This window comes from Bombus flavifrons, chromosome 16, assembly GCF_040668555.2.
Source record: "Bombus flavifrons isolate JBK064 chromosome 16, iyBomFlav1_principal, whole genome shotgun sequence".
Classification (NCBI taxonomy): domain Eukaryota; kingdom Metazoa; phylum Arthropoda; class Insecta; order Hymenoptera; family Apidae; genus Bombus; species Bombus flavifrons.
The window spans coordinates 10,044,981-10,070,910 of NC_138457.1; the positions used below are offsets into that span (position 1 = coordinate 10,044,981).

The window sequence follows — 25,930 nt, forward strand, 5'->3', positions numbered from 1 at the left end:
TTCATAATCCCATCGCAATAACCATCCACTTGCGTTAAACAAATTTTTAATCCACGACAGTTATTAAAAATCATACGTCATAACAAAATATGAATTTAACGCAGCGCATCAAAAAATAATCTCGATGATCGATCGATACACGTGTACCTGCATGCATACCTGTGCAAAAGGTGCATAAATCACAAATTCTCACTGCTTCGTGAAATTTATCCGAATAATAGAATCTTGAATCACAAAGAATTCGTATTGAAAGTTAAATGTTGCAATGGCAACATATAACGTAAAATTTTGATTTTTGTTTCGTAATTGGTATATAAGTATGGTTATAAAAGCGTACTATAGAAAATTAGATCTGTTACTAAATATAAATATATAGATATTAATCTATCAACAACCCCTAAAACTCAACCCACCCTCCACTTCGATATTAACCAAAATATTACGAAAAACACTCGACAACCCTAATCTCCATTCCAAAAAGACACCGAACCGTTCCATCCAACGCTGCTTTAATAAGACGAGATTTAAAGTGTCCCAGGTGTCCAAGCTACCCCGTACACCCCATCCACTTTCCCTTCTCAAAATTTCCTCCTCCTTTCTTCCGCGGAATAAGTCACGAAAAAGACAAAGAACAAAAAAAAGAAAAATAAAAACGGTGGAAAAGGAGAAATCGCTCGCCATTTGAAGCAACTACGCGCGTAAACGTCAAAAGACCGGCATTTACGTTTCCTGAAGGAGCGTTTTTCAACACAGGACGTTGAGGAACGTGTTCAGAGAGAAATTACAGGGAGGAAACGACCGGTTTCGAGGATGCCATGCCGCTTTTACGAGCCTCCATCCAACGACCGTATGTATAATCCGATTTACGAACTCGCGGCCTGCCTCTATTTCTGCTTACTTTCCCTTCGTTCCTTTCTCTCTCTCTCTCTCTCTCTCCCTCTCCCCTCTTTTCCTTTCCGCCCTACCTTCTTACGTGCCTTGTAACCCCCATGTAGCAGCGAGGGTGGTTTTTCACGGTTAGCTGCGGTGTAACCGATCGTCTCTTCGTGGCTGATGGCTTTTTTACTTCCCCTGTTTCCCTTTTCCACCGACGAATGAACGAACGATTAAGGGCTGGTTTTACTTCGTCGTTCTTTGAGAGATCTAGTTTGTCTTCTTTATTTTTATTTATTATTTCATTTGTAGAGATCCAGTTTCTCCGTTTAATTTTTATTTGTTCTTACTATTTTTACAGAAATCTATTTCCTTCTCTTAATTGTTGTTTATCATTATCTTATACAGATTCATCCTCTCTCTTTGATCTTGTACGATGATTACTACCCCTAAAGTATTTAAATTGTACAGCGTGTTCGTAATAAAGTCTAGATACATTTTTGAGAAAAACATTTATTAAGAATGCATCGAAATTTTATAGTCAGCCTGTGTTTCAAATATCATTTTATTACTAAATGTTTTTTATTTAGACGAAAATGGTCACTGATGTGATTTCAAAGATGAGGAAATCGGTTACGCGTGCCCACCTACCCTTGTAAACCTTCGGTGCATAATCAAGGAATAAGACGAAGAAAGAGTGGCCTGTCGAAGTGACGCGATGAAAACTTGATAATGCAGTGAGACGCTATTACTCGGCGTCTTAAAATTTCTAATGATCCGTGAAGTTAACGAAACGTATCCTATCGAGGGGCCATTGATCGCAGAAACTTTTAACGACCCTCCTGTTTTTATCGTCGATTACTCTGCTTCGCCTTGAAGACCGTGAATTCTACGATTACGGGCGTTGTTCACTTTTTCATTCTTCAGAGTGATGAGGATTGTAGTTAATAAAATTTTTGCGAGATAATTTGCCGCGTGTTAAATATCTGTACCAAGAATTTTCTCGTATTATCATAGCGATATATATAATCGACTTCATTCTTACTTTGCAAATTGGAATTGGTTAATAAAGTAAGAAAAATCTAGGCAGACCATTACGATACAAATATTAATATTAATTTGAATCGATTATTCGAATATAAATATTACGACCAAGCATATTTCTCAGACTTCCTGACCGTTATTAAATTTCTCGCGTTTCAACTCCACGGATAACCATCTCCTCTCTTGAATTTTCCATGTTTCAATATTTGCAGATTTCTTTGCAGTTGTTCTGCTTCGATTTCATTTAAATCGCGAGGATTACGTGCTGCGGGCAAAGAATTGCAGTCGAAGCAGCTACACGACTCGCGCAAAATTCTCACAGCTTTGCCACTGCTCGCATTTGCTATTTTATAATTTCATATAACTTACCTAGTCGTTACTTGCGATTTAGAATTTCTCATATTTTCCGTGATTTTTGAAAGTCACAATACAATTTATTACACGCAATTTATACATTTTTCTGCACCAAGCATACAAATCTCCATCGATAATCTCCTCCATTCGTATTTGATTACTACTAATCAGGAATTACATTATGAATAATGCACCAGAATGATCCATTAAATTACGAGTAATATTAAGCTAATGTGAAAGCAACACCGTCGTATTAACTAATCCCGATTACCTACCACTATCAAGCCGCTATGAAACGATATGGATAAAACATAAAATCTAATAAAATTCATAAATCACGGACCACCTATAAACACGTATATTAATTAACATGTATATTAAAATACGGAAAATACGCCAAGTAGAGTACTGGTTGTAATATTTAATAAGTATATGAAACAAATTTCCGCTTAGGCTCCGTTTCTTTACTCGCCTTTATATCTATACGAATTTCCATAAATATTCAGAATCTAATTACAAAGGGTAGAAATCTATTTTACGCTTTTCAACTCTTAAAGGCCATCATCGTACGTGGAAATTTTGTTACAATAACCGCGGTATTATAAAATCAGCTCGATTCTCTATTCAATTTTTGTCCAAACAGAGATTCACAAATTAGATAGCGCGAAACACCACGAAACTTCGAAATAGCTGTTACAGGCCTTGGTTACTATATAATGCACATTGTAGCGAACAAAGGCAGCGGAATAGCACTTCCGGTCAGCAGGCAGAATCGACTTAGCGTGATGGCCGGGAGCTAATCTTTCGAAGCGATCGCGATGCGTGTAAATTCGGCGTTGAAATCGCCGCGTAAGCCTACTTACGCGGCCAAACAACGGCCAATGCCAGGGTCTGTAATCCAGCCGTGTTTTCTAGTCAGTCCATTATCGGCTTACCACCTTTCTACTACTCTGTACTTCTACCAAAATCCCGTGCATCAAGTCACCGCGCGAAATCTTCTCGAATCTCTCGGCTCTTCCTTCGATTCCACAATGCATCTGATCTTTCAGAATTCTCGACTTTCGTATAAATTATTTAATAATACAGCAAATGTCAAACCTTCGTAATTATAGGCTGTGAATTTTTATGGAAATTCATGGTTTTATAAACACAAGCTGGCTGCTAATCTTTGAAAACTTTCGGGTTTCACATAGAATTATTTAATGGTACAATAAATTTCAAATCTTTGTAATTAGATTGTGAGTGTTTACGGAAATTCATGCTTCTATAAACACGATTTAGCTAATCTTTGAGAATTTTCGGCTTTGACGGAAAACGTGAAAATTTCAAACTTTTGCAATTGGGAAACCTTAAAAATTTCAAACCTCCGTAATACGAATGTTCATAAAAATTCATAGCTTTCTAAATACAAACTATCTCGCCTTAGAGAATTGCAAGATTTCTGACAAATGCTTAAGAAAACGCGAAATAAATCTCTATTACCCTAAGCCCTATATTATTCGCAAAAAAGCGTGGAAAGCAAGCAAGAAACGCTTTTTACGCTTTCCATTTTTCGTCGCCTCGTGATCTCGCGAACCTTCGTTCAAACTAGCCCTACAAGCCACCCCGCGCGTTCTTCTTCTTTTTATTCCTCTTCTTCCTTTTTTTTTTTTTTTTCCTTAACCTGAATCCAACAGAAAGAATGGTCCAAGCCATGTTTAGCATACCATAACCACGGTCAGCATTACGTATGAAAACACGTGACATTCAGCCGGAAAGAAGCCCTCAATTTCCGGATTCGTGGGCCATGACGCAACGAACCCCCGAAAAATTCACGGAACCCTCTCCAAAACGGAAATAGCCGCGATTATCGCATTCAACGGCTTCTAAAGGGGTCTCGTTAAAGTGGAATTACTAAACACATCCAAATGCACGAATTACACGCAACTAATAAATAGGTAAAATAATCCAACGATAAAAATATCTCTGTTACCTTCAATACGTACATTCGTGAAATCGTATACAAATTCTTTCGCTTGTACTTATTAACAGGTATCCAATTTCACGTTCGAATAATTGGAGATTCTATTACCTGGCCTTTACTTCTAGCTCAAAATCATTTTAGTACATATATTTTTTATAACAATAAAATAGAACCGTCTGTACTATTTCACTTTCCTATCGATTCTTTGTTTCCATTTTGCCTTATTTTAACAAAAAGCCCGCTGTTACAATAGGTATTGTCTTACGTTTCCTTTTTTTTTCTTCTTTTTTTTCTAAACTTTGATTGCGATCAGCACATTCCCCCACAGTGAATCACTCTTTTGTTATCTCTTACTTTTTATCGTTCTTTTCCCTTTTTTACTCTTTTTGCCGCGGCGCGAATTTTCTATTTTTTCGTGTCGAAATATTGATAGAAGAAAAAAAAAAGCGGAGGAAAAGTTTAGATGGACGCAGTTGTGTACGATACTGATGAAGATTGGTTGCATTCCTTTCGAGATCGATCCCACATGTCAACGCGGTGAAAAAGTGTTATAGGGAAACGGCAGTTTCTCGTAAGCAAAAATTGGTGAAATATCGCGCCGATTTTTTTCAATTTCGATGTTCCCTATCGTACTTCGCTCCTCGAGTATTTCGGTAATAAATTACGACGTATTTATCAAGGAATTTGTCATATTTTTGGTTAACCTTTCATTGAAGCGTTACATTTATCATAAATTTATTACAAGAAGTAGGAGCGTATATATTCGGTGCACGATTTGTCAAATATTTGTCGGAAAAAGCTTTGTGACTGATCAAAAATAAGAAATTGTGTATTCATTTTGAGAAGCAGAATTTTCTAACGTAGAGAATCTGACGATTTAATTGAAACTCGAGAAATTTTAAAATTTATAGTTAGCGTTGATACGTTGTAAGATTTTTTAAGAGATTGACAAGATTTCGGTAAACGTCCTATGTATATTTTATAGCGATCTATATAGGATATAAGTATATTCTGTACATCTGTTATAAGCAGCTACTATACTTGACACTAACACTTTACATTTTCACGATTTCTACGACGTGTAAAATCTCAACTGAAACAACTGCGCGATGATCTAATGGCTTCGATGATATGAAATCTTTTTACTTCAGCAACGGCAGTCGCAACAATAGTGGCGATAATGTCGCGATAATTTTAATCGACTCGTTAATCGAGCGTCGCGGAACGCCAATTAATCGTTCACGAGAATCGGTTTCTATGTACCCGAAACAAGCAAATTAATTCAATAACAACGCGGCTGCATAATTCCCGCGTATCGTTAATTGCTATTCGTAATTCTGTAAATATGTAATCTGGCGGGGGAAGCCGTTTCCTTATTACGAATTGGTAATCCAAAATTGGTGCGACGGACCATGTGACGCGATAGCTCCACACAATTGCCTGTTTCAATGACTTTGCATTATGCCAATCAATCGCTCGTTTTCGTCCTGCTTAGTCCAGAGAATTATATGTTAAATTAGAATTACATTTGAAACGCTGATGGAACCTGTGTCACACATAACACTGTGACATACAATACGTGCACCTGTGTAGCGACAGCTTCTGAAACACTTGGTGTCACCTGAAATCCGTATACACAGGATGATCCGTAATTCACGGTACGAATAGGATCAAGGATAATTGTATGGCTGAAAACGAGGCGAAAACGAACGAAAATTGCATCGGAGATTTCAGTTTTTTGACAAAATTGAGCCCGAAAATTTGGCAGAATGAAAAAATAACGGAGGATAAGTAATGAATCGGAAAACTATGATTAGTATTCCTTGGATAATGAAAACTATTATTAAAATTCTAGTTCTAGAAGTATCACGGCTCAAGTATAATTCAGAATTTTTATAATTATTTCTGGCATTTAATAGAATTTAAAAAGACCAAAATTCAGGAACAGTACGGAGAAAATAAATTAACCGCCTTTATGCGAAATGAATCAGAACTATTATAAAACGTAGCATAAATTTGCGAAAATAGTGGATTAAGCGGATGAAAAGGGACGAACTAACAGGGAATATTTGCTGGGAAGTTGTTCACGTTCGGCTGCAGCGAAAATCCGGATATTTTGAACGGAACGCTTGCCTGGTAACATGATTCTATAAATTCACGTTTCAGATCTCGAACTCATATTATACTCTTCAAAAATACGTATTGTGATATAGGAATATGTTTCTGTCTTTTCTTCTTCTTTTTTTTTTCTTTTTTACAGTCATATAAAAGTACATATTTTAGTCCGTTAAAATCTTGCAGATTTACAACACCATTATGAAATAATTCTCTCTGGTTTAACAATCCCTATGGAAAACAATGCGTGCAATTTCCGCATCTACTACGTTTTTATAAATGTATCCAGAAACTTCTGTCTATTGTTTATACCTATTCCATTAATCCTCTAAATTATAATTGAATTCGAGCCAAAATCTAAAAAATCACGATAGTCAATTTTATTGTCAAAAAGTAAGCAATTAACGTCGAATATCATAACAAGGTGTAATTTTAAAGGAGAAATTTTAAAGAAGAGATACTTGCGAAGGAAACTGACAAGAATCTTAAAAAATTTGCCAAAACACTGCTTACTGAACCAATAACAAATGGTTTATAATACAAACATTTCCTACATTACCGACCATCCTAATTTCGTCGTCCATCTTGTCCTACTACTCAACAAAATGGCGACAAACTCGATGGAAAATCAAATTATGGATCGTAAGAGTGACAAAGGAGACTCGAAGTAGTGGAAGATCGGAGGTTGGTCGAATTCTAGCGAAACGGTAAATGTTCCGCCACCTAACGCGGTTTGTTTAATATTCCATTAACGAAAACGAGGCTAAAAATCTAGCGAGCTCGCGGCGGACGAAATATGCCGCGGTCCTCTTCCATTGTAATCCACGCGCTCGTCGGCGAAAGAAGAAAATATCCGATTAATCGGGAATCGAATTCGCCGGATACGCCGCGAAATCCGATTAATTTCCCATCTCCTGCATTATTCCCAACGATTTCGACCGTTTTTACCACGCGTGCCTGATCCCTGGTATAGCTGTTGTTTTCAAATAAATTTCGCGTTCGCGCACTCGGTCGTTCGTCGACCCCCTCGCCAATGCTTTGAAGATGAATAGCTTGTAATCTGTGGTGTAACTCGGAATTTGATAATTATTCCGTAGATTTTTGGCGAATTTTTTGAGAATGATGTACCAAAAGGAATTTTTTTTTTTTAATATACTTGGATCTTCTTATAAAATATTAGAAGATCTTTTAAGTTGTTCACAGGTAAAATAAATATGTACGATAGTCGAGTTGATCGAAATTTAGCAATATTTTGTTTTTAGCAATTATTTGGCTTTTTTCAGGCTTTTTTAGATTGTTTTTTTTGGGGGGGGGGGCTTTCTTTAAATCGCTGTAAAACGCTGTAAAACTATCTGGTAAAACTCTATAAAGTACAGACTTTTGGATTTACATCGCCGGTGTTCACGCTGCAAATAATCTATTATGTACTTTGTAACTCGAAAATTGGGACGCGTTGTTTAAATCCGTTACCTTCCTTTGGGAAGATTCAGCGAATCCTTTACAATGTTTCAAAAGTTTCAATTCTTTTTAATGCTACCGGACACAGATTCTTAAATATTTAAATCTGTCAAATTCTAGAAAAGTCACTGGTAGCCTGCATTATACGATATAAATTGTAAGTGTCACGATTTCTTCCGAAATTATTTACTGAACTTTTACAGAGCTGGGAAAATATATTAGCGAAATGTCCATAACCTATAAAACTTACAAATTATCGAATCTTGGCAACGATAAGAAATACAACACGATTAATCATTGCTAAGCGTTAAAGTTGCCGAGAAATTAATCGATAGTCGGCGAAACAGAAGTCGTAACTTACCTGATAGAGGACGTCCAAGGAAATTGGGTAGACCATCTGCTCGACGATGACTCTGAGAACGGTATTGGGCCCCCCTTGAGTTTCTGCTTGCGTCTGGGCCACCTGGTTCTGTCCAGGAAGCGCAACTTGGTTGTTCGAGTTCTGTAACAAACGAGAAAAACAACGACAGTTAGTTATCTATTCACTTGACAACGTGGAAGAAACTTTTTTCAAGGAGTCTTTCATTTTTCTTTTCCAACAGTTGGCTGGGAGTTTAGATTCGAGACTGCAGTAATTTTGACGAGACTTTTCTTTAAGAAGTAGGAAACTTGAGTGGTGGTAGAAGTCTTTTAGGAGAACAAAAGCGGCGAGATTTAATTTGTATCAAATAACTTTTGTTTACAACAATGTTTGATGTAAATTACGAATTTGTGAAACATTATTTTGTAAGAACTACTTTTGGACGAGAGATGTGGCGTATACGTAAAACGCTATTGGGATAAAATTTCATTAATGTTATTTGGAGTATTTTGAAATACTCCAAATAAATGTGAACGATATTTGTAAAAATTTCATTGGCGATTATTTAATTCGTTTCGTTTAAAAAAAGAAGTATTAAGTATATGTCGAGATCATCGAACGCGTGTGTTTTCGGTAAAGCGAGATCCATATGTATCCATTCGTGAAAATGAAAATGTATATAAAAATTCCGATCGACATTTCCAACTCGATTCAAATTGCAACTTGATTATTAATTGAAATGCAAAACACAAATACACAGGAGATCTCGCTGATTTCCAATTTCTCACATAAATATATAATAAACACAGCTTTTACGAATTTTAACTTGCAGTGATACGTTTGAAAAATAAATATAAATTATGAAATATGCGACAAAATGTAATATAATTCTCTGAAAGATTTAAGCGGAGGACACTAATTAATATTGCTTTATGTTCCAACAATATAAAAATTGTTTCTTTATTTTCTGAGACATCAAAGAGGATCAAAACCCCATGGCCGTCATCAGGTGTTGCCATGGAACCAACTTCGCCAACGATTAGCATAAAATGCAAAAGAAATGCGGCACATTAAATTCACGATGGAGATTAAAACGCGGCATGGAAGCCCGACGGCACCGGAAGTGTCGAGAAAGAGGAACTTGTTACCGAGTTAGTCGCTGGACTGACGTGGAATCGATCCAGTCATTCGAGATAAGCTTTCAAAATGGTTTTTAACAATCCACAGGACTGCGAAGAATCGAAAGAGAATGCGGAATATATAAAACTCTTCCACGTTTCGTGTAATTACAATTTTTGTCTACGCGTAAAGTCTTTTCCATTTCCATTTAACTAGAATTTTTCAACTTCTTAATTTCATAAAGTTAATTCGTTGGTTCTTTAATTCCACTAAACTACTTTAAAGAGCCTTTTCGCTTTAACCAGAATAAGACGATGACACGCTCGACTGGCACACGCGTACATACCGGAAAATAGTCCTGTTAAATGTGACGTCTGCGATATGAGACCATCGATCACTCGCATAATCGTAGTGTCCTATATATGATACAACGAAGAAAGGGAAAAATATAACGTCCACAATAATCTTAAGTAATAACAGCCTCACATCGATCCGGTTCCAGCAAAAGATTATCAACTTTTTCGAAGAAACGAAGATACGCAACAGAATTTAACAAGCCATCGAATATGAGAAATCGCTAATGACCGTGGTAATCCCGCGCGACTTTAAACGAAATAAATGACAATAGCAACCTTTTCGCTGAAAAAATCAGTGAAAGATCTTCTCAAAACGAATTGGTACGTAAAATTTTCGGACGGACGAGCTCGAGACGCACGTAGATAATTCGACGCGACAAAGTTGAACAGAAACTTCCTTCCGGGACAGCGAATTTCCGGTAGTTTTGAAGTCTGTGCCATTTATGGCCGTCGTTGGTCACGTAGACCGTTGGTGTAAAATTAGAATGACCACGGGGTATAAGGACGACCGACGTGTCGAAGTATTTTTATGAAGCAACACGGGTATGAAATTACGGGAAATTCAGCGGCGTGCAGGTCGTAAAACGGATAAAATAAAATTAACTAATAAAAACGGGAAACTCTGTCGATGTCTTCGTAACTAGATCTTCCAAGTTCACGATATTTTACTTCGTATAACGATGCCAATTTTTCCTCCCTGGATTTACTGTTATTGGATATTAAGGCTGATTTTTATTTCGGCTTGATGTCACGTGAACTCTTCGGCGGATTTTTTCTTTAAATTGCCCTCGAATCGCGTACAAACGCATGCAAATAACACGAATGTTTGTCCGACAGTTCGATTACGGTAAATTTTGAATTCCTATTTTAATCGAATTCTTTTTCGATAATTAAAATACCTTTACTACAGAAAGATACCTTTACCGCAACGAAGCGTAGCACGGTCGCTATAAAATTGTTTCTTTATCAAACAATAGAATCGATGGATTCACGTGCTCGATGCTACTGAATTTTTCAACTGTACCATGTTGGCAAACACATTTTTCGAGATTATCCGCGGATACAGAAAAAAATAAAGTTCACGCGTCACAGGAGCGTATTTTCATCCATTTGCGTCATCCACGTTCAAATGAAAGTAAACAGGTTGTGTACATCGACAAAATAAAATACGTGGACCAATTACTTCGATCCCCGCAGCACGTTTCAGCGGAGGCACGAGAGTTTGAAAAATGAAAATCAATATGCGACAGGAAATTAACGCAGTTTGTCGCGAATCTAGACGCGAATCAAAGAACTTTGATTATTCGATCTAACGAATTTTTTCAAGAAGATTCCAAACTTAACTAACGAACCCTCCGAAAAATGAAGAAACGCGGAGAAAGGATTTCTCTCTCGAGTATTGCCACTTATCAGCATCCGCAGAACGAATAAAAAATAATTACAAAGCGCGTGTCCAACGATGTCCGAGTTTAACAAAAGTTAAAAAGTTTAACAAAAGCTCGCAAAGTTTCATCAAACAGATATAACAACAGTAGTTGCAAAGTTTAACAATCTCGCGGCGATCTAAATAAAAGATTCACTGGGCGGAATTCCAGAGTCGTTACATGGTAATCAAGATGAACGGATGAAGAAACAGGATCATCCAGATTCACGACGGACCACGTTACCGGGACGCGGAGATAAAACGCGAGTCCACGGGATACAATTGCGACGACAACAGTTTACGAAGCTGCAACGAAACGCGGTAACGCGAGCTTTTCATTCCCAAACATACGTACTACGTTCCACGAGTAATTTCCGGTTATCTTTCTTTACGATTCCGCGGTGACGCTTATACCCGGGCTCTGTTCTTCTCTCTAAGATCTGATCTGACTGATCGAGAAATGTCCGAATACAATGTTCACGCTTTATACACCAATGCTTAATTTCGCCCTTTGAATCCTAACTGTGCAAGCTTTCCTCTTACGAAAGATCCAAAAATATCGATGTAAAATTTTTTCTGTGCCATACAAAATATTCCCGAGTTGTGATGTATCACAGAAAGGATCTCTGACTCTAAACCTCCATATATTGCACAAAGAACTTTCGATTTTCGGTAAATACTTCCACGTAAACTGAAACTTGACATTCGAATCGCCGATCGAAATTCAAAGAATTCAGGATTACCAACTAAAATTCGAGGAACTATCGAGTAAAGTTCGAAGAGTCGTTCAAAGGACCATCAACTATCGTACAATACGCATAAACAGCATCAACCCCATTAAAATATAAACCTCGCTTGTCTGAAAGCAGCCGACACACAAGAGAAACCATGAAATATTTACACAACCAACGAACACGCTTTGCTTTCGCAACGTTTCCAAGTTTGCATCGAATAATCCTCCTTACAGCGTCTAAAACAAAATTCCCAACTTTTTCACTGCGCCATCAACTATTCAAGGACTAAAATAACTTCTTAAACAGCGAACGACGCGTCGTTAATAGTCTTTGGATCGAAGCGCCATGGCAATAATAATTTCAGTCGTTTCATCGGTGCAAAGTGTTTTCTGATGAAAACTACACGTTGTGTTGCAGGATATTCAGTTTCACGTCATAAACTCGCGTTTGCCGAATAATGGCGAGTCCGACGAGTTTTGTTAGGATGGATTAAAACTTTCATCGACCAAGTAAATGTGTTTTGTATGATGGTTTTTCGGGAACTGTAGAGAGAATCGGTTTAATGGTTCGACCGATCGAAGTGAATTTTGATTTTCATGGTACGTTAAAGGAAGATTAGAGTACTTTTTATCCGGTTTTCAGTCGGCTCTATACGTATTTATGTAGAATTTTCTGAATTTTTTAAAACCTAAAACATTTTTCGTTGCGAACATCTACTCCACTGTGAAAGAATAATATTGTGCTTGTGCATGAGAAACTGTAATTGACCTACCTATTTTCCTCCGTTTCTTTTAACGTCATATCGATTGATCGAAATAGAAGAACAGACTTTTCAGAAACTCATCGATATTAGAAAAAATTATTTTCCATTTTAGTTTATCTTATAAAACGTCCTTTTTTGTTGACAATAAAATCGATATTTCCATTTCAATTCGAGTCGAATCTGACCGAAAATCGATTTCATTAGAAACTCTCGAGCTTACTGGTCGAAATACGGTGATAAAACCCGGAGGAAATTAAATCTGATGTAAGAGGGTGAATTTTCGCAGGCGCACAATGCTTTTCCATTTCTTTGCCTGGAAATTCCTTCGATTTCACGTGCCTCCTTGGAAGATCTACGAGTCTGATGGGATTCTTTTGAAAAAAAAAAGGAGGAAACGCGGAGAAGGGAACCCTGGGATCAAATTTACGGTGAACACGCACGAGAATTTATCGGTTGCTAATTGCAGAAACGAAAGCGAAAGCCGAACGGGCGAAAATTACCGTGGAACCTTAAATTTTGGGATCCTCTGGAATTTTCTGATCGCCGTGAATAGAAAAATTCGTATAATTTCTCGTGCGTATTTAATTGGCAAATAAAAATCCATACCGACATATTGTTCAAAAGGAAGAGGAAAAATTAATCATAACACGAAGCAATGAATTTTTCAGACAGACAATAAAATACGATAATTAATTCTTCTCTAAAAGAAGGGGAGATCGATAAACGGATAATGAATTGAAATCACGCTTTTTCTCCACAGAAACAAGGTCAATTAATAAATAAGTAGCGCGGTCAAGTTACAAATTTTCTTCGAAAAAGAAAGAAAAAGAAAGGTCTCAGTCGACGAACGATACATTGAAATTACCGAATCAACCGCAGCAACAAACCAAACACACCCGGAAAAAAATTGATTCAACTTTGAATAAAATTACACCAACTTAGCCCTGAATTAAATTTCAATACCACGAAATTCTATAACGCTGCTTAAACCCAAAGAATAAGAAGGACGAAGCATTTACCCTATCATTTCGACTCAAATTTCTGCAAAAGGAAATCACGTGAATTCACGCGTTCTCGAACGAGAAAATATTCTTAGAACGTTACTTCGTATCGTTTTCTCATTCGGTGAACAAACTTTCGAAAGAAAATGAGAGGGGGGGTGGGGAAGAAGCGAGGGTTTGCTTCTGCCGAGGAAGCTTCAAAGAAACGCGCACTTCTCGCCGCTTAAAAAGATGCAGATGGTTTAATTATACTGAATGTCGATAATAAAGTCGCCAGCTGCGAGCTGGAAAGGCTCAATTAAACTTGTACCTTAATTTCTGGACGGAGGTCGATGGAGGGTGGAGATAAGAAGAAAATCGTGGCCACTGAAAGAAATGTAAAACAGCTGGAAGGAGAGAGAGAGGGAGAGAGAGGGAGAGAGAGAGGGAAAGAGAAAAAAAGAGGAACGGTGGAAAATGGAAGAAGCGGGGAAAAGGGAGACGAGTTAGCGAAACGCGCGGCGAAGGTGCTAAATAAACAAAAGGGAAGGGTGGAATTTTAAATGAGGCAGAATTAGAGAGATGCAGTTGATTGATAGAGAAAAAAGGGAAAGAAGTGTTTCGATTTGAAGGACGAAATTGCGAAAGGCATATTGAATAGAATTCGGATGAGATTTTAATCGAACGAATTAAAAAATTGCGAACGTTTAAAGGTGGATTGGGCGCAAATTTAAATTTCTAAATTTCCTTCCATGTTCGTCTAAATTTAATTTTGATAATATTCGTTAGACGAAGATGTTAGCGGTCAGAGGATGTTTATGCACAATTCTGATTACCACGAATTTCATTGGAAACGTCCGAATCTTAGCAAAAAGAATTTTTCAAATAAGCGAAACCAATTGTCCAACAAAATTTACGATTTTATTCGATGCACAAAGGTATTCGCGAACCGTTGCATCGAAATACGAATCGCGATATTCATGGGTGAATCGAGCGATTCTGCGAGGTTGGCGATCGTTTTCAGAGATTGCAGCCACCAAAACAACCGTTCTGAATGCAAGTTTAACGTATTATTGTTGCCCGACACAATAGACGCGTCCGTTGTTTCCGAGTCGCTCTTGTAAATCGTGCTTAATGATAGATGAACGCGGATGCGCTGGTGCCTGAAGGAATTGCCCCGGAGTTTCGGCCAATTTATAATTCCGAAACTTTTAACCCAGTTTTTGCTTGCAACTTCCTGAAAATTTCCCATTTGTACATTGTGTTTTTACAACGGACGTGTCCTCGTGTTTTCCGAACCGTGACAGCCTTTTTAAACGAGAATGCAATTTATTTGAATTCGATTTCGCTCGGTAAATTGTTATCAAAGAATGTAATTAGTGGAAGAATAATTTATGCACGTATGTATAGTAAGCGAAAGAACTGCGAGGGCGTAACGAAGGTATAATGATCCAGATTCGATCTTGCAGCTTCACGGAAAAAATTAGAAACTTCCATTTCTACGAAATTCAATTAAAACTAGCTATCGTCAAAAGGAAAATTTAAACGATACACGCTACTTCGAAGAAACGTGAAAAATTCCAAGGAATTCTCAGAAGCGAGGGTATAAAAGAATAGTTTTCAATCCTAGAGTAAAAAGTACATTTCACGGAAAAATTAATCAAATTTCCATTTTCACAAAATTCAATTAAAACTACCTGTCACGAAAACGTAAATGGAAAGTAAAAGAAAAATTCATATAATATAGCCTAGTCTACCTTACAATGAAAAGTTTAAATGGAAGATCGACAGAATCATGGAATGATAGAAATACATCATTTTTTGATATTTTAATACGCCAGACTCAGGAAGGAAAAGAGAAACGAGCTCGCGAGTTATAAGGCGAAATAATCCAAGAACTTTCGACGAGCAATCTTGCCTCGGCGGAGACCGTTACTTTGACTATGCACTCGAATGAAGCAGCTTTCAACAGGCGAAATAACTACTCTAAAGGGTAGTTTCCAACCCCTTCTGATGGTTCGTCCCTCAACTAACCGTAAGTGCTCGGACTGAGAACATTACCATAACATACCACGCTACTTGTTGCAACTGATATAGTCCGAGCCTTTTACTTCTGCACTCGGATCCAAAGAGTATAGCGCGATTGAAAGCTTTTATATCGTCGTTCGACCGCGGATAACGAGGGTCGAGGGTTCCTTATATATGCAGCAAGCTTTCTTATAGGATGGAGTAAAGTAAATATACCGAAATAGCATCTTTTGCAATTTCTCTGTTATTTCAGAAGAAATTATTTAGCATTCCGTGTTGTCAATATTATTGATATCCCAAAATGCCAACACACAAAGTAATAAACTTTTTCCTCTTTACATTTTATTTTTGGGAAAACCGTTCTGTTTATTTTTGAATGAAAAATTAGTCGAGAAAATTTCGACTATTTTTCAGGAAAAATCGTCCAATCTTTTTCATTCGAAAAATGAAATCCATATTGCTTTGTGCGCTCTAAATAAAAATGTATCTCTCTGTCCAAATAAAAATTTCCTTTTCTAAACAAAAATGAAATGTCTAAAAATATTACTGATTGGACAAAAGAGGATCGATATAAATCAAGTTAACGGTAAATAGCAGTCTCATAGTATGCGATGCAAGAATGCACGTAAGACTCTATAAACCTCGAACAAGTCTCCAGAATATTAATCAGAATCCGAAGATTCGAAATAGATCTCTTTCGATTCTTTCTGTTTCCTCGCAATCTTTCCGGAATTGTCAGAGTAGATAAGATACGATTGCACAGCATCTCCGCATTTCTCAAATTTGATGTTTATTCGCGTCCGGAACCGGCCAATTCTCGTATTTCCTCACGGTGCACCCCGGTTTCTTACGCTTTTCCATATCTCAACGTTTCCAGGGTATCCACTATTTCCAGTTGTGTTCCTATATTTCACAAATCCTCGATTTCTCTTCGTTTCCCATCCAACATGCCGCTGCACTGTCTTATACATGCTGTAAATCCCTTGGATCTTTATTACGGTTGTGCTCCCGTATTTTTGTCATTTTCGTTGAAGCATTTTCGGATTTTTATTTGATCCTTTGGTTGGTTTACAGCGAAGGATGTTGCATCGACGGTCTTTCTTCAACTGCTTTAGGAATCCTGGAGATTACGATGTACACTGACTCGCGAAACTATTCACTTCCCATATTTGCTGCCCATAGGAAATTTATCTTCACATCGTACGTGTCGCGTACAACGTTTTACAATTTCGTTAGCACTGCAACGAGTCATGATCGTATCGGTCAACTTCCGACGCAATGTGTAAGTGTATCGTACACGCGAAAAGAAAAATAACTACGAAGAACAAAAGTCGAATCTAATTAATAATTCCACTCGTCGCACCGGTCCCTTTCACAGCGAAAAGCCCGAACGCGTTCCAACATCGACCCTTCGAAGCACGAAAAGAAACAAAGAGCACGGAAAGGAATTCGCAAATTCACCCGGCGATACATTATTCCCCGAGTTAACAAAGATAAACGACGAAGGAAGGCGAACGTGAAAGACGAAGTGATAGGGAGAAGCGGCTCGTCGAGTGACCTCATGATCCACATTCGCGGAAAACGTTTCGACGTAGCGAAGAGCAACCCCACGGCTCGTCGTCCGGTTAAATATACATCGATGGAGAGCACGCCGCGGGATGTGGTTCTTTCGAGAATGGTAACGGACCAAATAATAGAAGCCGCGACGATAAATAACAATGCTGGTGGCGTTCTATCAGTTGCTCGACTTTTCAACCCTCCAAGGCTATCGCAGTTTTTTGAAAACAAAACCGAGGTTAATACCATAACTGAACGATCGCCGGAGTGTCGCAATTTTTGGAAAAGATCGGTTCGTTTGAAACATTTTCGCGGCATCGATGTTTGATCGCTAAAATTAATAGCACATACTGATGTAAAATATCACGCGCCACAGTATCGGCGTGATTTCCTTTCGTGAGAATATGTAAGGGTTAACGGGGGTTGAAAGAATGTAATAAATATAAAGCCTCGTAGCTGACGTTCTTTAACTAACCATTGACCGCTAAGACAACGAAGAACGTTTATGTATAAAATTCTTCAAGTCGTAAGCCATTTAGTTTTACCCTGGAAATAGCGTTAATGGTGTGTTGCATAATTGGTGCTTCGTAATCGTTAATTTCGTGTATCGGAGGTAATTCTGGACGCTGAAGTTGTGAAGTTGAAATTGAAGTTTGTTGGAAATTTTGGATGGCGTGTCTCGTGTTTCGAGTAGAATTTGTGGAATATTGGGGATGAGTTGGTATTATAAGTTAAAGGATTAATCCTACTATGGAGTTAATTCTACAACGAGGTTAATTCCGCAACCTTTTACTTTCAAGGGAATGGAATTTTCTAAAAAAATGTAGAATTCCGCTAGAACCTATTTTCTAAGACTCAAGACCAAGGCTCGATTCCACGCTATAAACCAACAATTTCCGATTAAAAGGAGAAACAAATTCGCTTCGATCGATCTGGAAAAACAAAAACGAACCGAGAAATGCCAAGCGTCGGAACAGTTTCAAATATCCTCCGTTCAATTTCCCGGTGTACGATTTTGTGCGAGGCTTTCCCGTTTATTCGTCGAATCCGAAATATTTAAACGGTTGTTTCCGCCGGCGGAGAAATGGCGAACGGCGTACGCGCCGCGAAAAGAAAATGAAGGAATTAAGAATTAACACGATGGAAAGACGGTACAGCGGAGAAAGTCTGTAGGAAATTGCCAGTCTGTTCTACCCGCCTCGAGGAACCTGCGATTTGTTTGCGAAACGAGCGAGCATCCTGAGCCCGCCAACCCTCTCTCTGTTATCCTGAACGAAGCACAGGGTGCTCTCCGAGTGGGTGCCACCGAATCGACGAAGAATGGTTCTTGGAAGTTTCGATGAGGGTGGGAGAGGAGGGGGGCGCCCTGATGAAAAATTCGTACGCTACCTCAGGAATTTGTTTTGGAAAGCCTGTCTTAGGATCCTAATATCTGATTCAGGATCATTTGTCTAGGAATGAACGTAGAGGCAGGGGCCAGTAAAAGTGAATTGGTCCGAGAAGTGAATTTTTACTTGTATCGTATAACATGTTTTAGAGACGAAGATTTGATTAAGAAAGTCTGTGAAGGCTTCGAGGGACGAAGAGTGGATTTTTCTTGGATCGTGAGGAGTGAGTTATATTCTAGAGAATGACGATATGGAACGTGAATCGGGAGATTCTGAAGATTTAGGAACATCGAAACGTATCAATCGTGAATTCCGAACTAAGAATTTCAAACCGAGCAATATTACTCGTATCCAATTTTATCACAACGCTATCATTCTCTCAAAATCCAGATTCACCCCGTAACAACCAACAGAGGAATCAGAAGAATCGCGAATTGAGAATTTCTAAAATTCTAATACAGGCAAAAAGTGAAAAAGCCCGTAAAGTAATTTCCGAGCACCCTTCAAGCTAAAACCGAGCCCCGCCAACTAGAGTATAGTGGAAATACTCACCATACAACTTCATCTCCATAAATCTGGCAAAAATATCACGGAGGAAACAGGAAGAACAAGGAAGGTGGCGGTATTTCGTCAGAAAAAGAAGCCTGCCTGTCCAACTTTGCATTTCGCTTAGCACTCTGATCGCGGAAATAGCATCGGGGACGTAAAAGAGAGCGAGAGGCCCCGTGCAGTTAGGCAGAAAGAGAAAAACGAGCTGGGCGGAAACAGGCCGAGAAGACTGATTATTCTGGCTGCAGAAGAGTTCGTCTGGCTGCCTAGCCACTCCATCATTTTGACGGCCGCGGATCCCTCTCGTAATATTGTCCAATGAACGCGCTCCTTTATCCTCAACGAATGAGGTAGCAGCATTAAAAGCGAAAACCAGGGAAAAGGACGGTTGACTGCCGAAAAACAGGCTGGCGATGGAATCCAGGAATCCTTTGGTGGCCTCACGCAGAGAGAAAAAAGCCGCAAGTCGATGGAATTGCACGTGATCGAAGTCGATGATCCGACGATCGACCTCTTAAGGATACGGATCTTCGGTTTTGAACGTTCGGTTTGAACGCTATGAAGCCTCGATGATGCTTTGTTCCCTGCGAGCTTCAGGTGTCTTTCCTCGCATCTTTATTTTTCCTTTCTTAGTTAGTTTAGTTAATGGTAACGTAGTTAGTTCTCCGAAGTCAAAGTTATATCGTAGGTACAGTTAAGGTTACTTAAATGTAGCAGTAAGTATAGATATACTTCCAAGTAGCAATTATACGAAGAATATTTGCCAATTTCATTCTAACGCCATATTAGATATCATCGCTATCGCTAATCCAACACCAGCGTAAAGAATCCATCTCGCGTCCACTTCCATCCATGTAGATATAGGAACTTGATAGATATAAAATCCATAACCTTAACTCCCGACACAAAAATCGATCAAATAGACGCGCGACGGCTGAATCGAATATGGCCGTCGGAATTCTTTAATTGGGTACGCAATCACGATTCCATTTAGGCGAGCGGCGTTTAGCTTCTCGTTTCAGGATTTTAATCGCACGAGCAGCAAGCGACGTGCATCATCATTCCTCGCGTTTCAGGTTGGCTACGTGAGAAATCCAAACACCAGTCCCCGTTCTTTCAGCCAGTCGGGTTCCATTTTCCGGCCGCAACTCGTTCGCGTTATCCATTTTACTCATATTTCATCCCCCGGCAACGTCGAAATGGGGCGAAAAAAAAAAGAAAATATCAAACGAGTATCTCGCCTCGTGTTGCCAGTCCTTTCACCCCGGCGACAGCTCTCGTCTTTTCACGAGATCGCAAGAATCACTTCCTTTTTATCACCTTTTGCTCTGTATAATACTTTATACGCTATACTAGTACCGATTGTAAATTGTTATTTAGTAGATACTTTATATCGGTACATTAATTAAATATATTATAGTTCTCGGGAAGTTGCTACTGAAGAAATTTGTTGCGGGGAATTAAGATGGAGAGATATGTAAATTGTTTTTTTATATTACGACGATGATTCAGTAACGATAGCGATGTGGTAATATGTATAGCGATGATATTTCCAATATATTCGTGTAATACAAATTTTGATGTATTTTAAAAACCCTATGCTACTTGATTGCTACTTGATTGATATGCTATTTAATTGTTTGAGTTAATTACTGATATTTTGTTAAATGTTTGGATCGGTTACGGCTATACATTTGCTTCATACATTACTATTTGCTTGGTTGGGCTGTTTATTATTATACAAATATCAGCATCATCTACTACTATACATTATTTAATTACCTTTTCCCAGCCCACATAAAACAGTCGGTTTTCCAACTGGCAGAACAGCCATGGTGAACAGCCGTCATTTTCCATAAACACGATATCTGCACGCGTATTTCACCGATCGATACGCCGGATACAAGTTTGCCACATTGTTACTGCGAATTCCGTCTGAAATGCCAAGGAGCCACGTGGAAACGGCGAGGAAGGGGTTGGAGGGTGGTTATGCTGCCAAGATGGCGTAATATTTTTAATGGAGGGTGTCTTGGGTGATCTACGACGCGCTGCATTGTCTCTGCGAGACACCTCGCGCATTCTTCTCACCCTCTACCTTTTCTCCCGCCCTTTTCCACCGCCAGCCGCTCCTTTTCCTATTTCTGGATGTATTTTCTGCAAATCTTTCGGGATCTTGGAATTTTTGGATGCTCCTAGTAGTAGTTGCCATATTTGACAATATTTTGTGAAAGTTGCCACTTCCGACATTCCTCGAATGGTCGGTGAAAATAGCGACTGCTTGGAATTTTTAGTCGCATTCAATTTCAAGAGTTTGCAGTTTTTGATATTTCATGGAGGTTGAAGGATACCTTTAAAACGTTGTAAAAGCAAGCTGGTATAGAAAATATAATTTAACTAGTATGCTCAACTAGTATCATTAGGCCACAGTCGACTACAATGAAGCGAGTTTCTGTTGGGTTGCTTAACTCTTTCGTATTCTATATTTCACAAGATTTTATTTGCCATTATTGTCGTATTTCTTATTAATAGGAATAAAAATGTTTTTATAAACCTAATTTATAAACCTATAAGCAGCGAGAATATTTATCGCTATTTCGTGACGTGGTATTATACGGTTTAAGACGTCCGTTGCAAGTTTTCCTCGCAAACCGACAAGTGTTAAAGGCTAACGTTGTCGTCAACGCGTACACAGGCATGGCACTGACGTAAGTTGGGCATTGTTTTCAACGTCAACAAGGAAACGGCTTGCTCGCGTGTTCATGCACTGAATAATTGATACCAGACTATAAACTGTCCTGTCATTCTGTACGGTATCTTAGAACGTGCTGAATTTTACCTTCGACTAAATTTTTATCCTCTATGCTCGCACTACGAAGCTGAAAATACCGTTGCTTATCTTCTTCGAACTTTCATCGGTTGGTCAATTCCAAATAAAGTCATTAAAATATTCTCTTTTCGCCATAAACATCGCTAAATCCAGTCGTCAGTTTCAGGTTTCTCCTTTACGCATCGAATTTCCTTCTCGACGCCGTCAGTTTGGAAACTTTCGCGTCCATTTTTCCTCGTGGTTAAAAGGAATGAGAGAGAGAGAAGAGGTCAGAGGAACCGCGGCCAGTGTAAGGTAGAATTATGTCACGGCTTTACGCGGGACACTTTTTATGGGGCTTCGTAAAGGCCGGCGAAACTTTCCTTCTCGGTAAAACCATTAGCCAGGCCCGTATATTCTCGTCACAAAGGCGAGCCGGTCCTCCGCCTCTCTCAGGCTATTGGAAACAGGTGTCTAAGCCGTGTCGCGAGGAAAGAATCGCCCGTGTCGTGTGGCGATGCGTCAACCGAGTGTCATTCTTTGTGCACAGCCTCGCTAGGATCTTGATTAAAACGAGGAAACGCGAGCAGTCTGTGGTGTGAGTTTAATTATGGCAGAGGCGAGGTGGAAATATTTATAAATAGCGCGTACTTATGCTTATTTAATGGTTATAAACAAGGGCCGAGGGGAGACTAGTATTCAGTAGTTACTGTTTACTTCGCTATTTAATACTTAGCATCTACTACCTGCTAGGCATTTAGTGCTTAGTAGTTTGAACGTGGTACTAATATTACGTTAACGAACTGACGTGAAATAAGCGAACTATTACGACATGGCAGTATCTTGCCATAAAAGAGACCAGCTAAACCTGTCGCTACTATATAACGAAACAAACTAAAAAAGATGCGCGTAAAATCTCACGAAATTATCTATATACCCACTCTGAATTTCGTTTCCGAATCTTTCAAACTATAATTCAATTTATGAACATTTATATGAAGGCGATGCCAATACAACATATGTAATAATGTTGGAGATATCCTGATCGCTGATAACTTATTAATTCATTTTCTACCTGAAGATAGTGAGATGAAGACAAACATCCGTTGGGACGAGAGCCTGTAAATTAATTACTATAGAATGCAAGGATGCTTTGTCGCACGGTGTCTTTATTAAACGAGTTCAGAGGCGTGCTTCGCTCGCGCCTCTTTTACTTAACCGACATATTAGCCCCAGGGGCGGTCAATGTATTAACCGTGCCCCACGTAATTCTTTCCTCTAGCACTAACCAACGAAATCCCCTCGTTTCACGCTTTTGTTTATGCAACAAGGGGCCACGAGACTCGATATTGTAGAGATTACACGTTCCACTCGCCCGTGGAGACTTAACAGGGAATTTGTGGTGCTGCTCGCTGAAATATGCACAGGATGTACTAAAACTATGTGCTTTTTTAAAGCCACTCTTAAGTCTTGTATGTACTTGTAATTATATGACGAAGCTTGCAATACTTACATTCCAACTGTTTCACTATACTCGAATATGTATAGTAAGCAAATTTTAAAGAAAACATGTTTTTTAACAAGGCAATGGTATAAAAATGGTAGAAATGTAGATACGATATTAACATCCAAGTATCTAGTATCGAAGTACTGGTACACTGCATTAAGTACATAATTTTTAAACTAAATTGCATTCTGTTAAAAATAAGCAATAGAGTGTCCACATACTTTCGAATGCGCCAGTGTAGGGAAGCCAATCGCAGTTTCCTATTTACAATACATGTACGAAACAAATACCTGCTTTCTAAAAATCACGGGCCACCGGAAATTCAGAATGAAATACCGCCCATGATCCGGCATTCCGGCGAGTTCCTTGCACACGCCTTGGACAAGTCCGTTGCTTTATTCTTCCGATGCACTTTATGTGGCTAAAATACTTCGCATTCGTGGAAATTTCCGCTCGAACGACACCGGGAAAAGTGGTTTCCAGAAATTCTCCGGCGTCTGTCCACGCGTGACTGCGTTTAATTTCGAGCTTCGTTCGGGGAAAAAACGACCACCTGATCGAACCTCCGACTGCATCATAGAGAATCGAACGTAGAGAAACCGTGGGAATTTCCTTCAATTGTTTTCGACCAACGAATCCCACGATTCTACGAAAAAGTGTATTATATTTCACGCATGGAGTAATTTTCGAAATGATTTATTCTAAAATCGAACGTCGACTTCGTCCTTGAAGATTCCCGAGAACGTAGTATAGAATAAATATCGTATAAATTACGCTGTTTCGCATGATCTTAAAGTTGTTATTAATTTACTAATATCGTCCACTGTACGAAAGGAGTGAATCAGGACTACATGTAGAAGTGCATCATCTTGACTTCTGACAGCTTAAAGTGAATATGAAACTTCGACAAAGTGAAATTTCGTGTGTACCAACCCAATAACGAACAACCCTCTAAAATACATTCTAACTTTCACCTGAATCTGACAAAATTCGCAAAAATCGCTACCTGTAATCTTCCTGTAGCTTCAAGAATTTTCTGTTTCGACGAAGACAGATGCAAATCGAGTTTCGTAAAGGGCCGGATGAAGAAGGTCTGATTTTCTTCTCGCGCAGCCGCCCCCGTAAAGGGTCGAATGATTTCTCGCTGAGCATCCTCGTGACAAACGACGCCGAGGAAAGCAATCGCCGTGAAAGCCTCGCTTGCATGCACGTGCGGTTCTTGATGTTGGCCAGCTTGTACAACATCGCTTGACCAGCGTGTTTCATGGCCCTCGTGAAAGGAAACGTTCCAGAAGCTCTGACGCTCTGCCGATCGTTGTGGGTTTGTAAGAATTTTATAAAGACACGTAGACAGGACGTAATTGGGGTTACAAGGATGTATAATCCACCAATTGGATTATGCAGGATATTCCGTTTTATGATCATTATCAGACTCTGAGAAGGTGGGATGCGTAGGTTGGTTTGGGAGTTGTAATAGCAAAAATTACGAAAGATTTGTTTCTTCGTCTGGTTTTTCTGGATTGATGGCGAGTTAGAGAAGCAAAAATTATCGAAGAATTAACAATTTCTAATCGATGATCATTCACTTCGTAGAAAACAAATTTAAATTCTCACACAAAAACACCTTGTCAGGAAAGAAGGAAAAACATATAACAAGTCGATAGTATCGGAAAATATTCCAATACTAGTTTTCGATGTCCACAAAAAGAAACAAAAAGAAGAAAAAAGAAAAAAGCAACGCATAAGTTGTTCGCCCTAGAAACTTCGCCCATAACCTACTTCCACGCGATTTATGATTCAACGATGCCTGAAACTTATCATCTCCTCAACAAGACTATAAATCTATAGGAGAATGTAGGTAGGTACTTTTGAAAAATCGAAAAGTTGTCATTCGATGGGAAATTTCAGGGTTGATCTATCTGGTCGATCGATCGAGCCACGATCGAAAACGTAGTTATTATTAATAAGCAGCCAGGATAAATTGTGGCATAGGGGATGTCCCGAGTTTCTCGATGACACGCAGTCCCCAGGCGAAGTTGCCGGGAGTTGTCAAACCGTTCTTTCCTCCCCAATGATCCGGCAACTTGCTGGAAACGGACACCGATTCCGAGGGGAATGGCAGGTTTAGCGATCAGCTGAGTAGACAAGTGACAAATAAGGATAATGACTCTTGTATATGCAGGTACAGGTACACTGACTCATCCAAGTATCTGGACACTTACTAATACTTTCCACATACATATATTAAATGAATGAGAAATGATACTAGCTACAAATCTTAAACATTCCTTTCTTACGCCTTCTTTCCTCGATAATTAGGTATATCGTAGTTTCCAATATTAAATACCGATATTTAGTATCACATGCTAAATATAAAGTAATTTCATATTAGGTAATCAATTTTTCGTGCTACGTACAATTAGGAAAAACCAGATAAATTAAAATATAGAGTTTCAAATTCTAACAGTTTCTACATTAAAAAAAAGTTACTTAATCCAAGAAATTATTTCATAGCGATAATTATACAATAATATTCCTGAAGTTTCTTTTAT

General features: G+C 38.7%; 1 protein-coding gene across 21 annotated transcripts in view; it reads right to left on the reverse strand.

Annotated features, from left to right (window-relative positions):
• Positions 1–25,930, reverse strand: part of heph (polypyrimidine tract-binding protein 1 heph) — a 415,917-nt gene that overhangs the window by 34,860 nt on the left and 355,127 nt on the right. For all 21 annotated transcript variants that reach the window (XM_069130464.1, XM_069130468.1, XM_069130475.1 and 18 more), the window contains one exon: positions 8,169–8,309. In XM_069130464.1, coding sequence (XP_068986565.1) covers positions 8,169–8,309 — 141 coding nt within the window. The remainder of the gene's footprint in view (positions 1–8,168; positions 8,310–25,930) is intronic.